Source organism: Gymnogyps californianus, chromosome 5 (genome assembly GCF_018139145.2).
Source record: "Gymnogyps californianus isolate 813 chromosome 5, ASM1813914v2, whole genome shotgun sequence".
NCBI lineage: Eukaryota > Metazoa > Chordata > Aves > Accipitriformes > Cathartidae > Gymnogyps > Gymnogyps californianus.
This window is the reverse complement of record NC_059475.1, coordinates 8,505,642-8,523,076: the sequence shown is the minus strand read 5'-3', so window position 1 is coordinate 8,523,076 and position 17,435 is coordinate 8,505,642. Positions and strand designations below refer to the sequence as shown.

Sequence of the window (17,435 nt, the reverse complement as noted above, 5' to 3'; positions counted from 1 at the left end):
ACTATCTGGTCCTTATTAATGAGTTGTCTCATTGTTACAAAAGCATATATATGGAAAACTGTATGTTATTATTTGTCTTTCAGTATCACAAAAATGAAATGACCATTTGAACAGATTTGTTTACATAATTAAACACATAAAATATTCAACGCTACAAGTTGGTCATAGCGTAGTATAAAATACAGATGCAAAAGTAAACTGAAAGAATGAGAGTCATAGTAACAAAAGAGCCATAACAAAACTGCTGAAACTAATGTATTTGAGACCAACTGGCTTAACTAAAATCCTATGACTCCACTGGGAATTATTCATTATAAGAAAAAGATTTAGGAGTTCCTTTTGTTGCCAATTTGCCTGAAAAAAATGTCATTGCAGTTTGCTTACCAATTCAGAAAGGCTAACTATTGCTGCAACTTTAATTCTTTAAAGAGTGAGTTGCATTTTATTCACAGGTGACCAAAAAGATCCTCCACTATTATTTCAATTAATAGTACACAAATATCAAAAGGAAGATCTAACTGATGTTGGTAATCAAGTGGCAAGATTCTGAAATATAAAATCATTTAAAAAACTAATCCCTTATTCAGTATAAAATTATAGGCTGTCACCAGGAGCAGGCTGGCAAAGCTAGGTCCAGATGGGAAACTGGCTGGGCAATAAGAAGAGGTAGGGTGGAAATGATGGGTAGGCTGGAAACGATGGGAACTTAAGGAAAGACATGACTGCTCCCTCTGCTGGCAAGGTTCTCACCTGCTTTAATTTTTAACTAATGAGTAGGCATTTCTTTAATTATTTAGGATCTAGCCAATAAATAATGCAGAATGTTCCTTCCTCAGTCTGTTGCTGTGTGTTTGCACATTTTTGAACTTATGGTGCCCTATTTCACTAGAATAATTTGCCACAGAATTAAGGCTTAGATGGATATCTAATGGTAGAGTTACTGGCTTTATACTTTAATTGTTCATAAAATGAAAGGCAAGATTAAGCTATTTAACCTTCAAAATATTCTATTTTACAATGTATACACATTTCGTATTTAATTTACATATTTCATAATACTACAATAAATTGCTCATATCGTACTATAACAAGAACTCTTTTATGTAGCAGTAAGATACTATAAAATGAAACATTCTGCAACACAAACATACTAAATTACACGTCATACCAAAAAAGTGCCATTCTTCCATGAGTAAAATTCATGACCAGAGAATTCAGTGATAATGTTTGTATTAAAACTTAATTAAAAGATGAAGATAAGTCATTCATTACTTGATTTGTGATATAAATTAATAGCTGCAGTAAGAACATTTAGAAAAAATCTGTTCTAGGATTTTGGCCTACAACCAGAAGCTCCCAGAACAGGAGGGATCAGCTTTTTTTGCCCACTGTTCTCATCTGAATCCTGGCTGAAAAGCTACTCCAGCTCCCAGCTTTCCAGAAGGCTCCATCCCAGGAATCCTCGCCTGCCATTTGGTTTGCTGATTTTAATCTCACAGGACTTTCTTACAGTGGCTCCACTATGCTGAACTGGCACTTGCTCCTAGAAGTGAGTTATTATTAAACTTGTAGGTCAATTGTGGCACTAACAACTCTTTGGAAGCTTTCAGCCACGGTGTACAATTTGCTGGTCTAATTAAATATTAATTCTAAGTGTTACATTCTGTGGCTAAGAGCTTTTATTTTCCATCATCAGTCTGGAAGAGAAAGAGGTTACAAGGCTAATTTAATCTTTTTTTTTTCCCTAGCATTAAAGCTTAACTACACAGGCACAAAAACATCATTAAAGATGCAGTATTCTTTTTTATTATGATTATACTGTAATTAATAGAGCAGGTCTAAACAAAAAGACGTAAAATGAGATTCTGAAATTTCAAGGTTTTTAAACACCACCAAAAGTTCACATAAAAATGTTTCTAAGCAAACACTGCACAGAAATTCAATATTCAGTTATTTGAAAATCATTTAAGATGGGAAATACATATGCAATAATTTAAATATAAAATAGTTTTACACAAAATTATTGCTCTTTGTTCTGAAGTACAACACACAACAGATAAAACCCATATTTAATGCTAGATTCACAGGGCATTTTTTTCAAGAACTTGTACTTCTGCTTATGCGAAAAAAATAGTATTGTTTCAGAAAAACAATACTACCTTCCATTTTCTAACAGAATTACTTGCTTAAAGCAGATAACTACTTTGTCCTGCATTATTTAAAGTCACTCTTCTAATCTTTACTTATCAGTGTCCAAATGGGCTCAATACATGAGCCTCTTCCCTTCTGCTTCCATAACAGTTGTGTCCATGTCTGGACACTGGGCATTATATTAACTACTTAGTCCAGTAGCCAAAAGATTCCATATGCTTGAACAGATGACTATCTCCATACTGTGATGGGATATTTAACTGTTTAGGTCTAATATTGCAGTTGAAAGATTTAATTCTAAATCTTACCTAATTTTTAAAGTTTTCATAGGCGTATTTTCAGATTATATACATAAAATGTAAAATAAAATTGCAATGTTGCATATACTCATTACCTTTTGAAGTTTAACATATTCATTTTGGAAAAGTGATTTTTTTAATTAAAAAATGGTGTGTTGATGAGACGGTGATAAGGATGTGTATATAGTGTCCTTCTAAAAAGTAAAATTTATTAAAATGAGAAGGCTGTTTTAGGCATGAAATTTTAACATACAATGTGACTGTTCATCATAATATAGCTGAGCCAGCTAAAAGACAATTAACATGCGGGCACAAAAACATGCTTCAGATGTATATTGTAATTGGTTTTGAAATGGGTAGTTGTTACCAAATCAGAAGTGGTAGAGCTAGAATACAGCCTGTTGGCAACCATTTTATGAAACAACAAAATATTATTATTTCTTCTACAACTTGATTAGCAAATACTATCAACAATAATATAAACTGAAAACAAAATTACTTACTGTCCCACAATTTAAATTTTGAATTCTATACTTCTCTGAGCTTCCTACTCAATCATAATTTTAAAGATGCTTTTATGAATGTCTAGAATATCCAAATCAGAATATTCATATCTGAAAACTATGTGGATAATCCAAGAATACTTGTCATAAACTCATGACTTCCAGTATTTTTGTATGATTGTTAAACTGTATTTCTCACATACAACAAAAAGCAACATGCAACATCAAAAAGCAAGTGAAAAAACCCCAATATAGAAAAATATAAAGACCATTTCATCTTCATAGTTTCTATTTTGCAGAGAATTTCGAAAACTTGCTTAACTATGATATAGAAACTACATGACATTTGATCTCAATACAAATTTGTGTGCAGCGGCTACCTCATCAAATACTTTTGAAGGTTATTCAGCATTTTACACTTGTGAACTCTCAGAAGTTAGAGTTCTAAGGCAGGCAATCACTCTTAGCTCTTGTCATAGGAATAAAGATTTCAAACTGTGAGAAATTCACAAGCTATAGGAGTTCACATCTTATAATCCTATATTAGCAATGGATTCTAAAGCACTCTATTGCTTGACTTCGAGTTTAGCTGCTAAATTACTCAGTGTGAACACAAAAGGCTATGGATGTGAAAAGGTTTGTTTCTGAATTTTTCTACACTGAAACATACAGTAACTTATGCACTTCAGTGAATTCAAAGCATCAAAACATTAATATTGTAGGAAATTAATTTTTTAACACACTGGATGAAATAATGAAAATACCTTGCTAAACAGAACTTCAGACTCTGAGGACAGGTTCTGTAGCAAGACTTATTCATACTGACTTTTCATTAGTCAATTAATTTCCCTTGGTACATGCTGACTAATACGGTTGTTAGTCCTTACCAGTAATACAGCTTCAAATTCAAAATAAAGGATGGCTTTAATAAAAGTGTTACACTTTCTCCCAGTGAAAAAAAGAATCCACTCAAAAAAAAATTACTCAAGTAATACAAAATTGGGAAGAACAGGAATAGAATTAAGAACATTATTTAGTATTTTGGGGGAAAGATGTTTTTGGATTTACCAATGATTTCTAGTAATTAAAGAAAAAGAAAAAAATACAATAGGAAAATATTTTAAATTCTAATTTAGGGCTTTTGCAAGTATAAAACAGTGACATTAAAGTCCTTTAAGTCACATTCTGTAGCATAAAAAGGTTTTTTTTTTTAAATTAGGTACTAAAATGCACAGATTATCAACATACAGAAAAAGAGTCCTTACTTGTTTTTATAATATTCCTTAAATTCAGAAAGTGTAACAACAAATGAAATCCCTCTTCAGTCTGCCCTCCTTGATCAATGCTAGATTTTAAAAGTGGAAGTAATTTTCCCTTTTCAAATGCACCATCTGATTTCGTAGGCACAAAGCATTTTCAAGAAGCAGTAGAAAGACTTGAAAAATAACCTTCCATCAACTATTTTAATCATACTCGTAAGTATTTCAATATTTATTACTTGACAGACAATGTAAAATAAGAGTATGTTCAATCAGTAGAAAATATCAATCAAGTAAAACTTGTCACACATCATCCGAATAAAATTCATAATTGGGTAAGTTTTTAGTGTCATTTTCTTGAAATCCTCTTCCAGAATAACGTATTCCTATTTTTGTGGTTGAGAAAAGAGAATTTTCTTTTTTCTTCATGCACTGTTTGCACTAGAAGTTTCATCAATAAACCACAAATAATCTGTGTTCTTTAGTGGACTACAATTTCTTTAAATTAGCCTGAAAAAACTCTGTACATAACCAGATTTTTTGTAAATGTGTCTTTTACCAAAATATAGCCTTACAGAAGACTGCGAAGACATTCAGTGTCCCATCAAACTGGTTGAATGAGCATCATCTTTGGATAAATGCAATTCAAAGTTATTAAATCCAAGACAATGAATAGCTGGAATAATGAAAGAGCCACATTGGTGGATGTGTACCAGAGAGGGAAAAGCATCAAGAACAAAATCACTGTTTAATGTTCAGTAGTCATCAAAAACACAAACCAGACATGAGAATGCAGGAAAAGTGAACAAACAATAATAGCATTATTGTATTACGTTACTGTAACAAAGTAAAATATGATTAAAAGAAAAGTGTCTGTTTAAAAACAGATTAAGGAGGCAGCATGAGAAAAAATACAAAACAATCAGAATACAGAAAAGATAAAATAGGGAGCCTCATCTTATTGTCTTATCAGCCAAGAACAAAGATATAATTTATGAAAAGTAAAGGTAAAATTAAACTTTCTGAAAAAGAAAGAAACCAGGTAGATTTAATTTGTGGAACTCCCTGTCACAGTACATGTGAAGTATTTGGCAAAACATATAAAAGAACCAATCTCAAACTATATATATATATATATACGCCATATATATATATATATGCATTATTCATACATATAAAAAAATACAACTAGTCTGGGTTGGAAAGACATTGTCCCTCTTGAAAATCAGTACTACCAAGTTTCAGTTTTATTTCTTCTTCACTGGAGTAACTAGTACTGGGGGCTGACAGAGACAAGATACGGTATGAGTCGCTACTAAAAACCTATTTTTTCAAGACAAAGCAGGTAAAAATGAAACTATTTTTCTGTGTATGTTATGCAGACAAAACCTTGATTAAAATGCGATTTTGAACTTATATTTACCTTCATGGAAATCATTCATGTGAAGAATTTACTTTTAGACCACCTAATTAATACAGTTGGGAGGCAAAAGATAACATAGAAAATACAGTAACAGTAGTTCAGGGAATAAATGTGGAATTTACTAAATCTTCAGAAAAATAGTGTGCATTTTCTATGCCTTCAGTGTACTGACTTTAACATTCAACAGAGAAAGCATATGCTAGAACTTACTCTGATCAAATTAAATACATATACAGAAATGCACTTGGAAAAAAAAATCCCTCTCTCTTATTCTCTTGGAAAGAAAAGATATTTTCTTTACTTTTTTAATCCAGCAAGAAACCTCAGCAACAGAATGGTGAGTAGCTGGGTTGTGAGAATGTGAGCAGCTGCTGTTATTATAACTAAAGGTCTGTCTACGGCTTGAGCCTGAGAGACCACATGTTCGGCTGTCCTCTCATCTTGCCATCCTCACCAATTAACTATTAACATGGAGGGCTGTACACATGCTCTCAGGGGCTCTTTAACAGGCTTCTTGGAGAGTGGAACAACTACACAGCAGGGCTCTGGGAACTGAGTAATGTGGGGTATAAGGAACCCTCAGCAGCTTTGCTCCTCCTAATGACAGTTTTCTCCATAGTTCAGTGCTTAAAGAAGGATACATGAAGTTTAACAATTTCAAAAAAAATTTAATGCTCTCATTTGTTTAAGGCTGCTAAGCAAAGATTCTGGAAATAATGTTTCGTTTTTTAAATTCACAATATTCTAACACTTACCGTAAAACAATTCTGTTAAAATTAAAAAATCAGTTATTTAAAAAATGAGATACAATTTCAATCCTAACTCCATGGGAATTGATTTATGTGCAATTTATAAACACAAAACCAAAATCAACTTCCCAGGTAAGTTTGCAACAAACAAAAAACTTTGTCCTTCAGTTTGTTTCTTAGAGACGCTTCTGCACTTCTTCTCTAAAATATGATCATACCTTTTATTGACATAATATATAAAAAAGAGTACAATGAAACCGATTGTATGTCCCAATTATGGACTGGTAATTTCAATGTGTAAAAAGAAGGATGCTAGTTTTACATTTACAAATTCTATTAATTGCATTAAATTTTACTGTCAATCTTTTTGAAGGCAAACAGCCATCTAATATTTAAAAATAGCTAAGTAAGGAGATGGAGGTTTGCACTGCAAGAGGAATATTCTTACACTTGATTGCAACGGTAAAACTAGAAAATCAAGTTTCTTTCTTTATTTTCAAAGCAGTAAGCGCATCAGGTATCTAGATAAACAACATTTGCACGTGTTCAAACACCTTTACAAAATGCAATACATAAGTGAGAGTCATGTACTTACCTAAGATAGGATTTAATCTAATGATAAACTCATCTACTATGAAAATATTTTGCATAATACGAGGTTTAATCCAGTACTTTTTTACTATAATCAAATCAAATTAATATCTAGAATTATAGGTTCTCTGTTCATTGTGAATAATAATTTTGCTTTTGTAAGTTACATTACCACTTACATAAAAAAAGACTACCTACATTTTTCCTTTTGCTAAAAAAGTTTATTTCCAGAAGATACATTTAAGTCTCCATATACTCTCAGGAAAGGTGCTGTTAGCAGCTTCTGATTTTGCTGTTGGGAAAATTACTCTGACACCGTAACTGGTTTGCTCCTGGTCCCAATACAAGGGGATATTAGAATTAAAGACTAAACCTGTATCTTTCAATTCCTGGCTTTAAAAACAACATCACACATGATCATAATGAGCACGACAGATGAAGACAGTGGACTGAAATGTCTTGTACTGAGACTCTAAACAGCGTTCTGAAGGCAGTGGAAAAGTGCATAGGGATGTTGTAAAAAAAAAAAATTAAAAAAGATTACTAGCAGGATTCTCTTTGCTTTTTTACAGTTTCTGAAATTGTGATAATTTTTCAAAAAAGACTAAGACCCACATAAGGCATAACTGTATCAAAGATGGTTTTATGCTTAGGTCATTGTAGATTTTGCAGCATGACTGTCCCACAAAAGTATAGAAACACTACAGTGAAGTTATGTTTTAACTTTGCCCTTTGAACAAAAAGAGTTTTCAAAATGTCCAAAATTGCATTTATTTTCTTACCATAAACTTTAATTTTTTGCTAACTGATGTGTCAGCTGTGAAATATAGCAAAGACAGTATTCCTACCTGGATAAGGTGAGCGGGCACTGTGATGATGCAGGCTGACAAAGATTTTCTGAGGAGGCCACGGAGAACATACAGAAATTTTGTAAGGCTGTGAATATCTTCAGGAGTATCACTGCTACAAATGTCATCCCCCCACAACATGGAACCCAGACTCTGAATTCCTATCCGCAAAATATTCTTTTGTTTTTTCTATTGAAAAAAAAAAAAAGCCACTTGTTATTTTTTAAACATTAAGAGGAAAATGTCATGTAATGTATTTAACAAATACAGTTTATAGAATTCATATCCATAATAGTTACATAGTCTATGTAATCATAGCTTAATCTCAGACGATCTTACAAAAATGACAAATGGAATGGCATTTTCTTCACTGACTGCATATATCATGCTATGTCACATAAGCAAGTACAAGTGTAAGAGACAGCATGGAAATACCAAAACCCACTAATCTGCATTTTTTAACCAGCTAAATGTAAGTATATTCTGACACAAAATCCAATAATACTATGATTTTTTATATCCTTTCTCTCCTCCATCACTGCCTTAAAAAACATGCAAAAGAATCTTTTCTCCCAGCTCTGAACTGGTCCTGGAAGGGCCTGAGAGTAATCCAACACAACTTTTCCCTCTATTTTCAACTTTCTGCTGTGTTACTTTCATAACCTGACTATTCTGACTGTTTGCTTCAGTTTCACTTTTTCTGCTACTTCTAAATAAACAAGGTTGGTGGCCTACCTCACCAATGCATGGTCCTTTCACTATTTTAGAAGTCTCTGTAAGTACCATCTACATTCCTGTCAACTCCTTCCAACTAATGAAGGAAGGTTTACCCACAGCTATGGAGAAACAGAGTCTGATGGAGACATCAGCAGATTGTCTCTTAAGGACTACACCTTTCTGAAAGTCCTTGACATTGAGTGTTTCTGGATCTGCTTTAGTTAGCTACTGGGTACTAGAATCTAAGCTGTTCTGACATGTAAAATCCTAAACAGCCTCCTGTGTTACCCACCTAAAGACTGTTTTCTGCCCTGCAGTACGCTGGCAGAAGAGCATTTAACAGAGGCAGTAGCTAAGATAAAGCCCCTTTTCTGAAAGGGCAGATTATGAAGCCAGAATTGTAATTTATTTATGCAGAGTAAAATGTTGTCTCTCATGATGACAAATCTTATTTCTGCTTATTTGATGTGACCTTTCCTGGTGATCTTTGAGAAGGATTTTAGGTATATTTGCTATCAAGAGCTGAGAGAGAGACAATAATAAGCACACTTGGTGAAAGACTTCCTGTACAAGGTGATCAAAGATACATTTCTAGAGTACAGGGTTCATACTTAAAGGCCAGATTTTTTTTTTTTTTTTAATATATATATATAAAAACCCCTGGTTTAGATAAATAAAAGCTCCCAGGTACTTTTCATTACAGCAAAGTGCTTTGATAAACTGTAGATATTCATTTCCACCAGCTGGAATGAACAGTAACTATCAAGCACAAAACATTGCACAGCTGCTCTGGAAATCCAGAGGAAAGGTTTTGACAAGACAAGAGGCTACTCTTATAAATACTTCCTTCTCCATATTGGGTAGACAGAGCCTGAGTTGTGAAACGCAGTCAGTACCACATGGCTCTGCATTTATCCAACTCTCATGGCTTACACAGTGAGCTGATCTGCCAATTCACTTACAATCTTTGTGAAAGTGATATATGTTTTAACTCTGGCAGATTCTTTAGTCTCAGGCTTTGCAGGCTTTTAGGCTTTACTTACGCAAAGTTAACTTTTTACACTACTGTATGAAGATCAGGATAATAGCACAGGATAATATGACACAATCTGACTTCTCTGTATGATATTTGTTAGGCTTGGATATTCAGAGTCTTAAAAAGAATAGGAAAAATAGAAGCTAGTCTAACATTCTTTAGTGACTTCTAATCAGAGCAGATTCACGCATTTCTTGATGTGTGTTTAAACAATAGTACAAAATCAGGCATTTAAGAAAACTATTTTATCCAGATATAACGGATATTGACCATGCAGAGAACATGTTCTGGTATTTCAAAATTTCAGAGCAAACATACATAAAACTTACAGAAACTTTTTTAATGAGAAAAATACTCTTTTCTTATGAAGAATATCCATAAGAACAACATACAAACAGAGAAAAAACCATATCAGAATATCAGTTCTCTTATTGGATAAAGGATGACAGATGCTTGTTTCACAATATTAAATCATAAGAGTTGTAAAAGATAAAGCTATTCAAACACCAGATAATAGCAGATGTATTTATGTTGGCCAGTAACAGAATTTCTACCAGTATAATTCTGTCAGGCCCACAAGGCCCTGACAAACAGCTTATTCCATAACTGAAATATAAGAAAAGCATAAGTCTAATATTCTATAACAACAAGCCTGCACTAGAGTAGGATAACTTTTTTTTAGATATACCACTAGATCTTTTATACTCTCATTAGTTTGGAAGTTTGGATTTTTTTTTTTTTTTTTTACCTTTTTCATGTAATTTTTGTAACAATGTTTGCTTTGGCAGCAAGAATTCTGATTATGAAGAATTAAAAAAAAAAAAAACCATCTCCAAGCAAACAAAAAACCAATCCCTCACAGCTTTATTACCCTGAAAGTCACCCAACTTGAGCTCCAAAGTATACCAAAGAAATGTTAAGGAAATATAGTTGCCTATGAAAGTTCTGTTGTCAAACATGAAAACCCCAAAATATTCTGAAACAAACAAGTGCTATTCTGTATGACTTAAAACCATGCTCAATTTATAAAGGATTCATACTTAATGATCAGCAGCAAAGAGTTACTAGGAGGTTTTAGAAAGGATGTAAAACTGATGCTCGTATTTCTAGGTTATAGGTCATTCAGACCCTGAATTTCCAAATAGATCTTGGCAAAGATGTTCCAGGCAGTGTGAACAAACACGTAATTGCTTTGCTTAACTTCAACCAAACTTTTCTGTAGCCTAATACTTCAAACAGGAATTACTGTCCTAAGGCCCACAAAGTCAGGCAGGACAGTCGAGAAATATTAATCTATGATGGCCAACAGCAGATGGTCCTACAAAACTAATGTTAACTAATCATACTAGGTCCTAGAGATGCCTGACCATTTTATCAGAGGTCTACTAAACCTCTAACAGTAGTTTTCACTGATTTTCCTAATTGTGTCAAACCTCTGTCAGCTGGAGTGAGTCACATTCTGCTCACTCTTCTCCAGACCCCTCTTCAAATACTGGTAAAAAGGAGTAGTAAGTCTAAGTATCATTGGCATACTGATGTGAAAGTAGCCAAAAATATCTGAAAGTTTTACCAGTCAGGTTAAACTTTTCCTTTGAATCCAGATCCAACAAGCAACGCATTTCTAGACCTCCACAGTCCAGAGATTTTGGAAGGATTATACTTCACAGTACAAAACCCGAAGCATTAATGGCATCAGCTTCTGTCATTCACAGGCAGTGATTAATGGACCTACCTAAAGTCAGTAAGCAAATCTCTTGAAAGTTCAATACCTCCCTGCTACATTTTGGCCCTTGCCAAAAGGCCCTTCCTAAGTTTTTTCCGAACTTCATGAAAGCCACTGCCAACAGAACCCACCCAAAGAGGAGAGGATTATTCGGGGGGAAGAGCATACATGCACAAACTTCTCAGAAGCTTGTATTATTATTATATACAGGGACACAGGTCCAGAAGAATACAGGCTGGTCCTTGCTCTACAATCTTCATATCTGGCTATGTAAAAAGTGCTTCTCAAGGCTCAGTAAATAGAAGCGGATACAGAGTAGAAGAGAGGTGAATTTCTCATAGATCTGGAAGGTAAAAAGATCCAAGGTGTGTTCTGGGCCGTAACTACATTCAACTCTGGACATATTTTTAAGAAGTGTGTATTAAATACTGCTTCTAAATGTACAAAATTTGAGTGTACAAAGAAAGATGATGCATGGGGAAAAGAGGAATCTTAAAAGAAAGTAACAGAAACTGCTCCAGGAAATCATATGCATTACCTCCCTTGAAACAGAAACAACTACGCAAGTGCTAATGGCTTTCTAGATGGATAAACTGGCTTGAAAAAGGACTCGTTTTCTAACTATTAAAGCTTCACCTCAGAAATTTATATACACCATTTAGCAAACGTATACTTTTAAATTCATCTGAGTTAAAGTTCTGGTTTTGCTTTATTGACACTAGTAAGACATTTTGAAACAATGAACAAGTACAGAAAATAACTATCCATGACGTTTAATTCTTCCCTGCTTGCAAGCAAAAAACCCAAAAATATTGGCTCTGACCAACCTTCATTTTCTTTTACATGTAAAAAAAAAATCAGGCATATACAAAGAAAAACAAGAAACACCAGCCTAATCTCTTCAGTAGGAGGTTGTTTGCTGGCTGAAGGTTGGCAGGGTGTTTGTTTCACTCGTCGCTGCTCTTTGCAGCCAGCAAGCTTTCAGGCTTCCGCAGGACCTGTCACCATGCAGGAGGAGCATCTCTGCGCACAGTGCCGTACGGTAGGATGACATGCCTGTTGCCATGGCTACCACAGCGAGTGGGGAGAGGTGCCTGTCAAGGACCAATTTACTTCTCCAGACTGGCACTGCCACCAAAGGGAAGGCGAGCTCTCCCATAAATCTCAGCAGAGACTAAACACTGAGCACAAATAACCTAAATTTACACACAAGTGTTCTGTGCAGGTAACCTTTCTAAAACATACTGTTAGACATGAAAACATCCATTCCAACATTATCTTCCCCACAAAAATGATTTCTAAGATATTCAACTGGTAATAGTACACAGTCTTGTATTATTCTTTGAGGCTCTCCAGCATCTATACTAATTAACTTCTACTGTAGTAACATTTCTATTGTACAACAATAAAGATAATTACCTATCAATTAAGCATCAATATATATAATTTATTATTTTATTTCCATCACCTCCAAAGGACTCACATATTACTGAATGTGACAAAGAATAGGGCACTGCTCAAATTAGAAAAGGGTTTTCAGCCTGTGGTGTTATGCTTAAAATGTTTTTGATTACCCACAGTATGATTTATGAAGCGTACAGAGATCTTCAGAAGTCTGGTAAGCTGTTTTGATTTGTAAGTTGAAATAGCATTCTTATTTCTTTACTTGTGTTTCAATGCTCACTACATAAAGATGCACACCATTTAATTCATTAAAAAATTCACTCCGCTCCAGTTAAAACAACACTGAAAAAATCTGAAAGTTTAAGCTTAAATGTTCAATCTCAAGAGTCTTGAACACATTATTGCTAAAGCAATAGATTGAAAAAAAATACTGTAGGGGAAAATGTGTTTTGCTTAATTACATTATATTTTGCAATCCATTTATTAGCTAATTGCACAGAATATGCATTTTACTAATGTTGGCTTACAGTTCTTTCTCGCATGGTCTACATATCTGTAACAGGTAAAAACTCCAAATGCACATTAAAATATGAACTACACTCTCTATTTACTTTGTTTGTTTACTTTAGCAATGCTTAGAAACAGCTTGTTCCTTGTGACTTTGTCCAAGGCCTTCTTGTGCCACCCTTGAAAATTCAGAAAACATTAGTTACAGGATTATAGAAGAGTACAAGGGTCTTCAGTACCTGGGGATCAGAGCCATCAAACCCCTCCTGGTAAATGATCCTCTGAACGGACTGAAGCAGCCTTGCATAAGCACTGTTCATATTACTGTTGGTAAGAAGAAATAGTTTAGTAACACATTTTAGTACTCTCCTATATGTCTCTAACAGCTGTTTTAAAAATAAATATAAGCAGATGCAGCTTTCGGTCCGAAAGTGTCATATAGAAAAAAGTGTCATAGAAGAAAAAAAACAAACCTCTTTGAATAAAGTTGATATTATAAGCAGTTGTGATTGCTTCATGTTTACTAGTTCAGTGCTCAGACATTTAGTGAAAGCTAAAATCTCTAAGGATTAAGATAACTTAATTATGTCAGGCTCACTTACATCTGTAAGATTAATGATTTAATGTATCAACTTAAAGTTGAAACCATTACAGCACAGTACTAATCTTCTATAACTGACAAAGATCTACCCAACTGTTATTCCAAGTATACCTAATCAATGCCCTGATGAACAGAGTTGACTTGCTATTACTGAAGACTTTCATACATAAAACTGCTACAACAATCAAGACCAACAAAAAAGGAGACAACATTTTCACAATTAAAAAGTGAATGTAGTTAATTTATTTTTTTTAGCATTTTTTTCTGATACAGCACCAGAGCATAAAATACATTCTGCTACGCTACGGTTCCATTTTGTATCCATAAACTACAGGTGCTATTACTGCTTAATTTGCATGACAGCAGAATTGTGAGGTAGAATTTATTTTATGTATTATTTAGAAAATACAACATACAATTAAAAAAAAAAAGCAAACTGGTGGCTAAAAATGGATTTAAGCAGACTTAAAACCAAATGAAAGTTCAGCAAATCTTCTCGTCAAAGTCTTAGAAGGTCCAGTTCCTGCACGTCCAAAGCACTTCTTCAGATATCCATCCCAGCCATGCTCTCCAGTCCACAGGTTAACACATACAAAGGACAGAAAGTCCTAATCTTTACTTTAAAAACACAAGCTAGTTGTTCACTTTTAAAAGAGACATACTGTTTTCTTATATCCCATGGAGCATACTGGCTTGTGTGTCTGGACTCGATGTAGGTTCCTCACTGCAGCTGAGAGTTTAAGCCCTTCTATCTTTTCTAGCTTTGGCATTTCCTTCTAGTCTCACTAATTACCATCAAGGGTTCTGGATTCAAACCTTCTTGTGTACTTCTTGGGAAATATGACAGGTTATTTTGAAAATTTTGCCTCTAAAAATATTCTTACTTGCTGCAATCATTTTATATGCCTGGTCTGATAACAACCCAGGCTGGAAGGGACCTCGAAAGATCACCTGGTCCAAACATTAATGAAACTATTCCCATTACTTTAGTAAGAGCCAAACATGTTATCCAAATGTATTTTACTAATCAATATCTAAATAAACACAAATAAACTCGCTTTCATATTTTTGCACAGGAGAGAAGACAACTTTTCTGAGAAGCACTTGAGTTGCAAACATCTGTCTTTTACACCATTGCTTTAACTCAGAATTCTACATTTCCTTCAAGAAAACAGTATCAACCCAAACCCAGTACCCTAATGATATATTTAAGCTATAAACATCTACAATCAAAAAAGTCACAGTCTTAATAATTTTGAGTTTTGAAATACTCAATGTCAGAAAACATTAAGAGATGACCATTCTCAGATATAAATAAAAGGCAGAGTTTCCAAATTAAACTCCGTTTATTTGTTTTCAGACTTAGTACCCTAGAAGGCTATTGGTTAAACTGATGTACCTTAATAGTTTAATACTCTCTATGAAATTCACAGCTGAAAATAACTAGCAATATATAATCTCAACATGACATTTAACGTGTAAAGTCTGCCTTGCTATACAAAAAAGAGCACCTCAAACAGAAAAGAAAGAGTAAATTTTCGCTTATGAAGTCAATTACTTTCCTCGTGTTTAGTTGCAAAAGGAATGGCTGTTAAATGTTATTCCTATACTGTCTTGCAGGTGTCAGTTTACAGGGCAGGTGGATGGGAAGAGGGCTTTGGCCTCCACGCTAGCCAAAATGTCTTCTCTCTCCATGCCTTCACATTATTGCAACACACACACAATCCTTGTTGCTTACACAGTGCTGTGACTTCTTCCCAGTTTTGCCAGAGCTGGAGAGAATCTGCAGCACTTCACAATAACCAGAAGCATTTGTGTATCCTTTTGGATATTCCTTTATCCTTTTGGAAAAGACAGAAACTGCTGCTCACCAACATTAGGAAGGAGTCTGCAACTATCTTGTAGCCACAGCCAGGAACACAGTATGTGTAATATGAAAAGATGACTGTGGTCTTTGTCACCACAAACTAGCATTTTCAAGTTTGTGTATCTATCACTTATTTTGCTTATGAGTATTACCATGCTATCTATAGGGATGCCAGAGAAGATATTGCAATCACAATACTTGCCAATTCCTGATTTGTTACTAACTTGTTTTTAAAAGTTAGTGGATAAAAGAATAAAATATCTAAAGCATTAGTAGCATTAAAGGGTCCCAACATTAAAAACAAATAAAAGAGATCTTCAATTAATTAATCAGAAAAAGATTTGCAGCAAAGAAAGAATTAAAGAAAATCACGTAATGCATATAGATTTTTTTTAAAATGTAAAAATAGGTGCTCTTCTACTTCTTGCTAAAATATTAATGGTTTACTTGAATTTGCACCATGCTATATAAATAAGAACATGAAAAATATTGTGGAAACATTATTTATAAAAACAAGTTGCATTACCCTTCTGGCAATGTTTGTCATAATATTTAAGGAAGGAAATAAGATATTTCTTATTTTCTAATTTCTAGTCTTTTTTCGGCTTTGTTACTAAACACCATTTAATTCTGATAATGAGTTTAAACAATTCCTTCTTTACTCTTTTTTTTGTTTAGCAATTTAGTAATGGATAAAGCAGGAGCTGGCGAGAAGGTATCCCGGTTACAACAGAGCCTCTGACTTCTCTGTTGATAGTTTCTAAGCAGTTAACAAAGGTTAGGTTATCAAGGGTATGACAAATAGCCTTATTATGTATAAGGAGACCCCATTAGGCAAGACAGTTAAACCTGTTTTATCTAAATTTATTGGTAAATCTAGACTCTAGATAAATTTGTTCTTTTTCAAAAGCACATACATTCTTAAGGTAAAACTTGCAAGTATTATTGAAAAACTACAGCTTAATTATTTTAGTTCCCTTGATTATCAAACTTTCTTTTGGTAATTGCAACTGAACAACGAGGATAGAAGTAGAGGGGTAGAAAGTAAGCCTTTTCTGTGATGCACAGTTATCACAGAGGATATTTCTGCCTTCCTGTTAAGTACCAGCTTTAGCAACGCAACGAAAAGGACACCAGAATATCCTAGCAACAACAACCGGAAAACAGTTGCTGTCAGCCGCACAACCCCGTTAACCTGGTCCTAGCATTAGGGCCAGGACATAACTGCCCTTCCCTAACATAAAAAATAATGAGATAAGAAAGAGAAGGTTTATGCCTTCTTTTGGCACCAAACACCCAGTCTCATTTACTACTTCCTTTCGGAGAACAGACTTCCCAATCTGTTTTCAATTAATGTTTATCTTGGGCCAATGAACTTCTACGCATCTTGAGTGATTATCCAAAAGGGGACCCTGTAATCTAATTTAGCCATCAGGTACCAGAACTACAGAAAGGAGAGCAAACACAGTACTCCTCATCTCCCTCCCTCAAAAAGCAGATACACACACATGTGCAAAAACACAGGAAAGAAAAGAAAGATTTATCCAAACTTTAAGGTGAACAAATGACGTATATAACCTCCAAATCTGATCTTTAACTGCAAAGTAAAAGGCCAGTCAATAACTTAGTTCTGTCTAATCAGTCAAAGAATCTCCTTTGTTTGCAAGTCCATAAAGAAGCCAAGTGCTTGTGTGGATAGGAAGAGAGGGACATATGTATAGATATACATGGTTTCTAAAAAGGGCCAAGAGTTTCTG

General features: G+C 34.2%; 1 protein-coding gene across 1 annotated transcript in view; it reads right to left on the bottom strand.

Annotated features, from left to right (window-relative positions):
- The window catches only part of ELP4 (elongator acetyltransferase complex subunit 4), a 157,934-nt gene that overhangs the window by 95,117 nt on the left and 45,382 nt on the right, over nucleotides 1-17,435 (bottom strand). The window contains exons 6-7 of the mRNA XM_050897013.1: nucleotides 13,450-13,534; nucleotides 7,824-8,012 (exon numbers count right to left, since the gene is read on the bottom strand). Of these exons, the coding sequence (XP_050752970.1) occupies nucleotides 7,824-8,012; nucleotides 13,450-13,534 (274 nt within the window). The remainder of the gene's footprint in view (nucleotides 1-7,823; nucleotides 8,013-13,449; nucleotides 13,535-17,435) is intronic.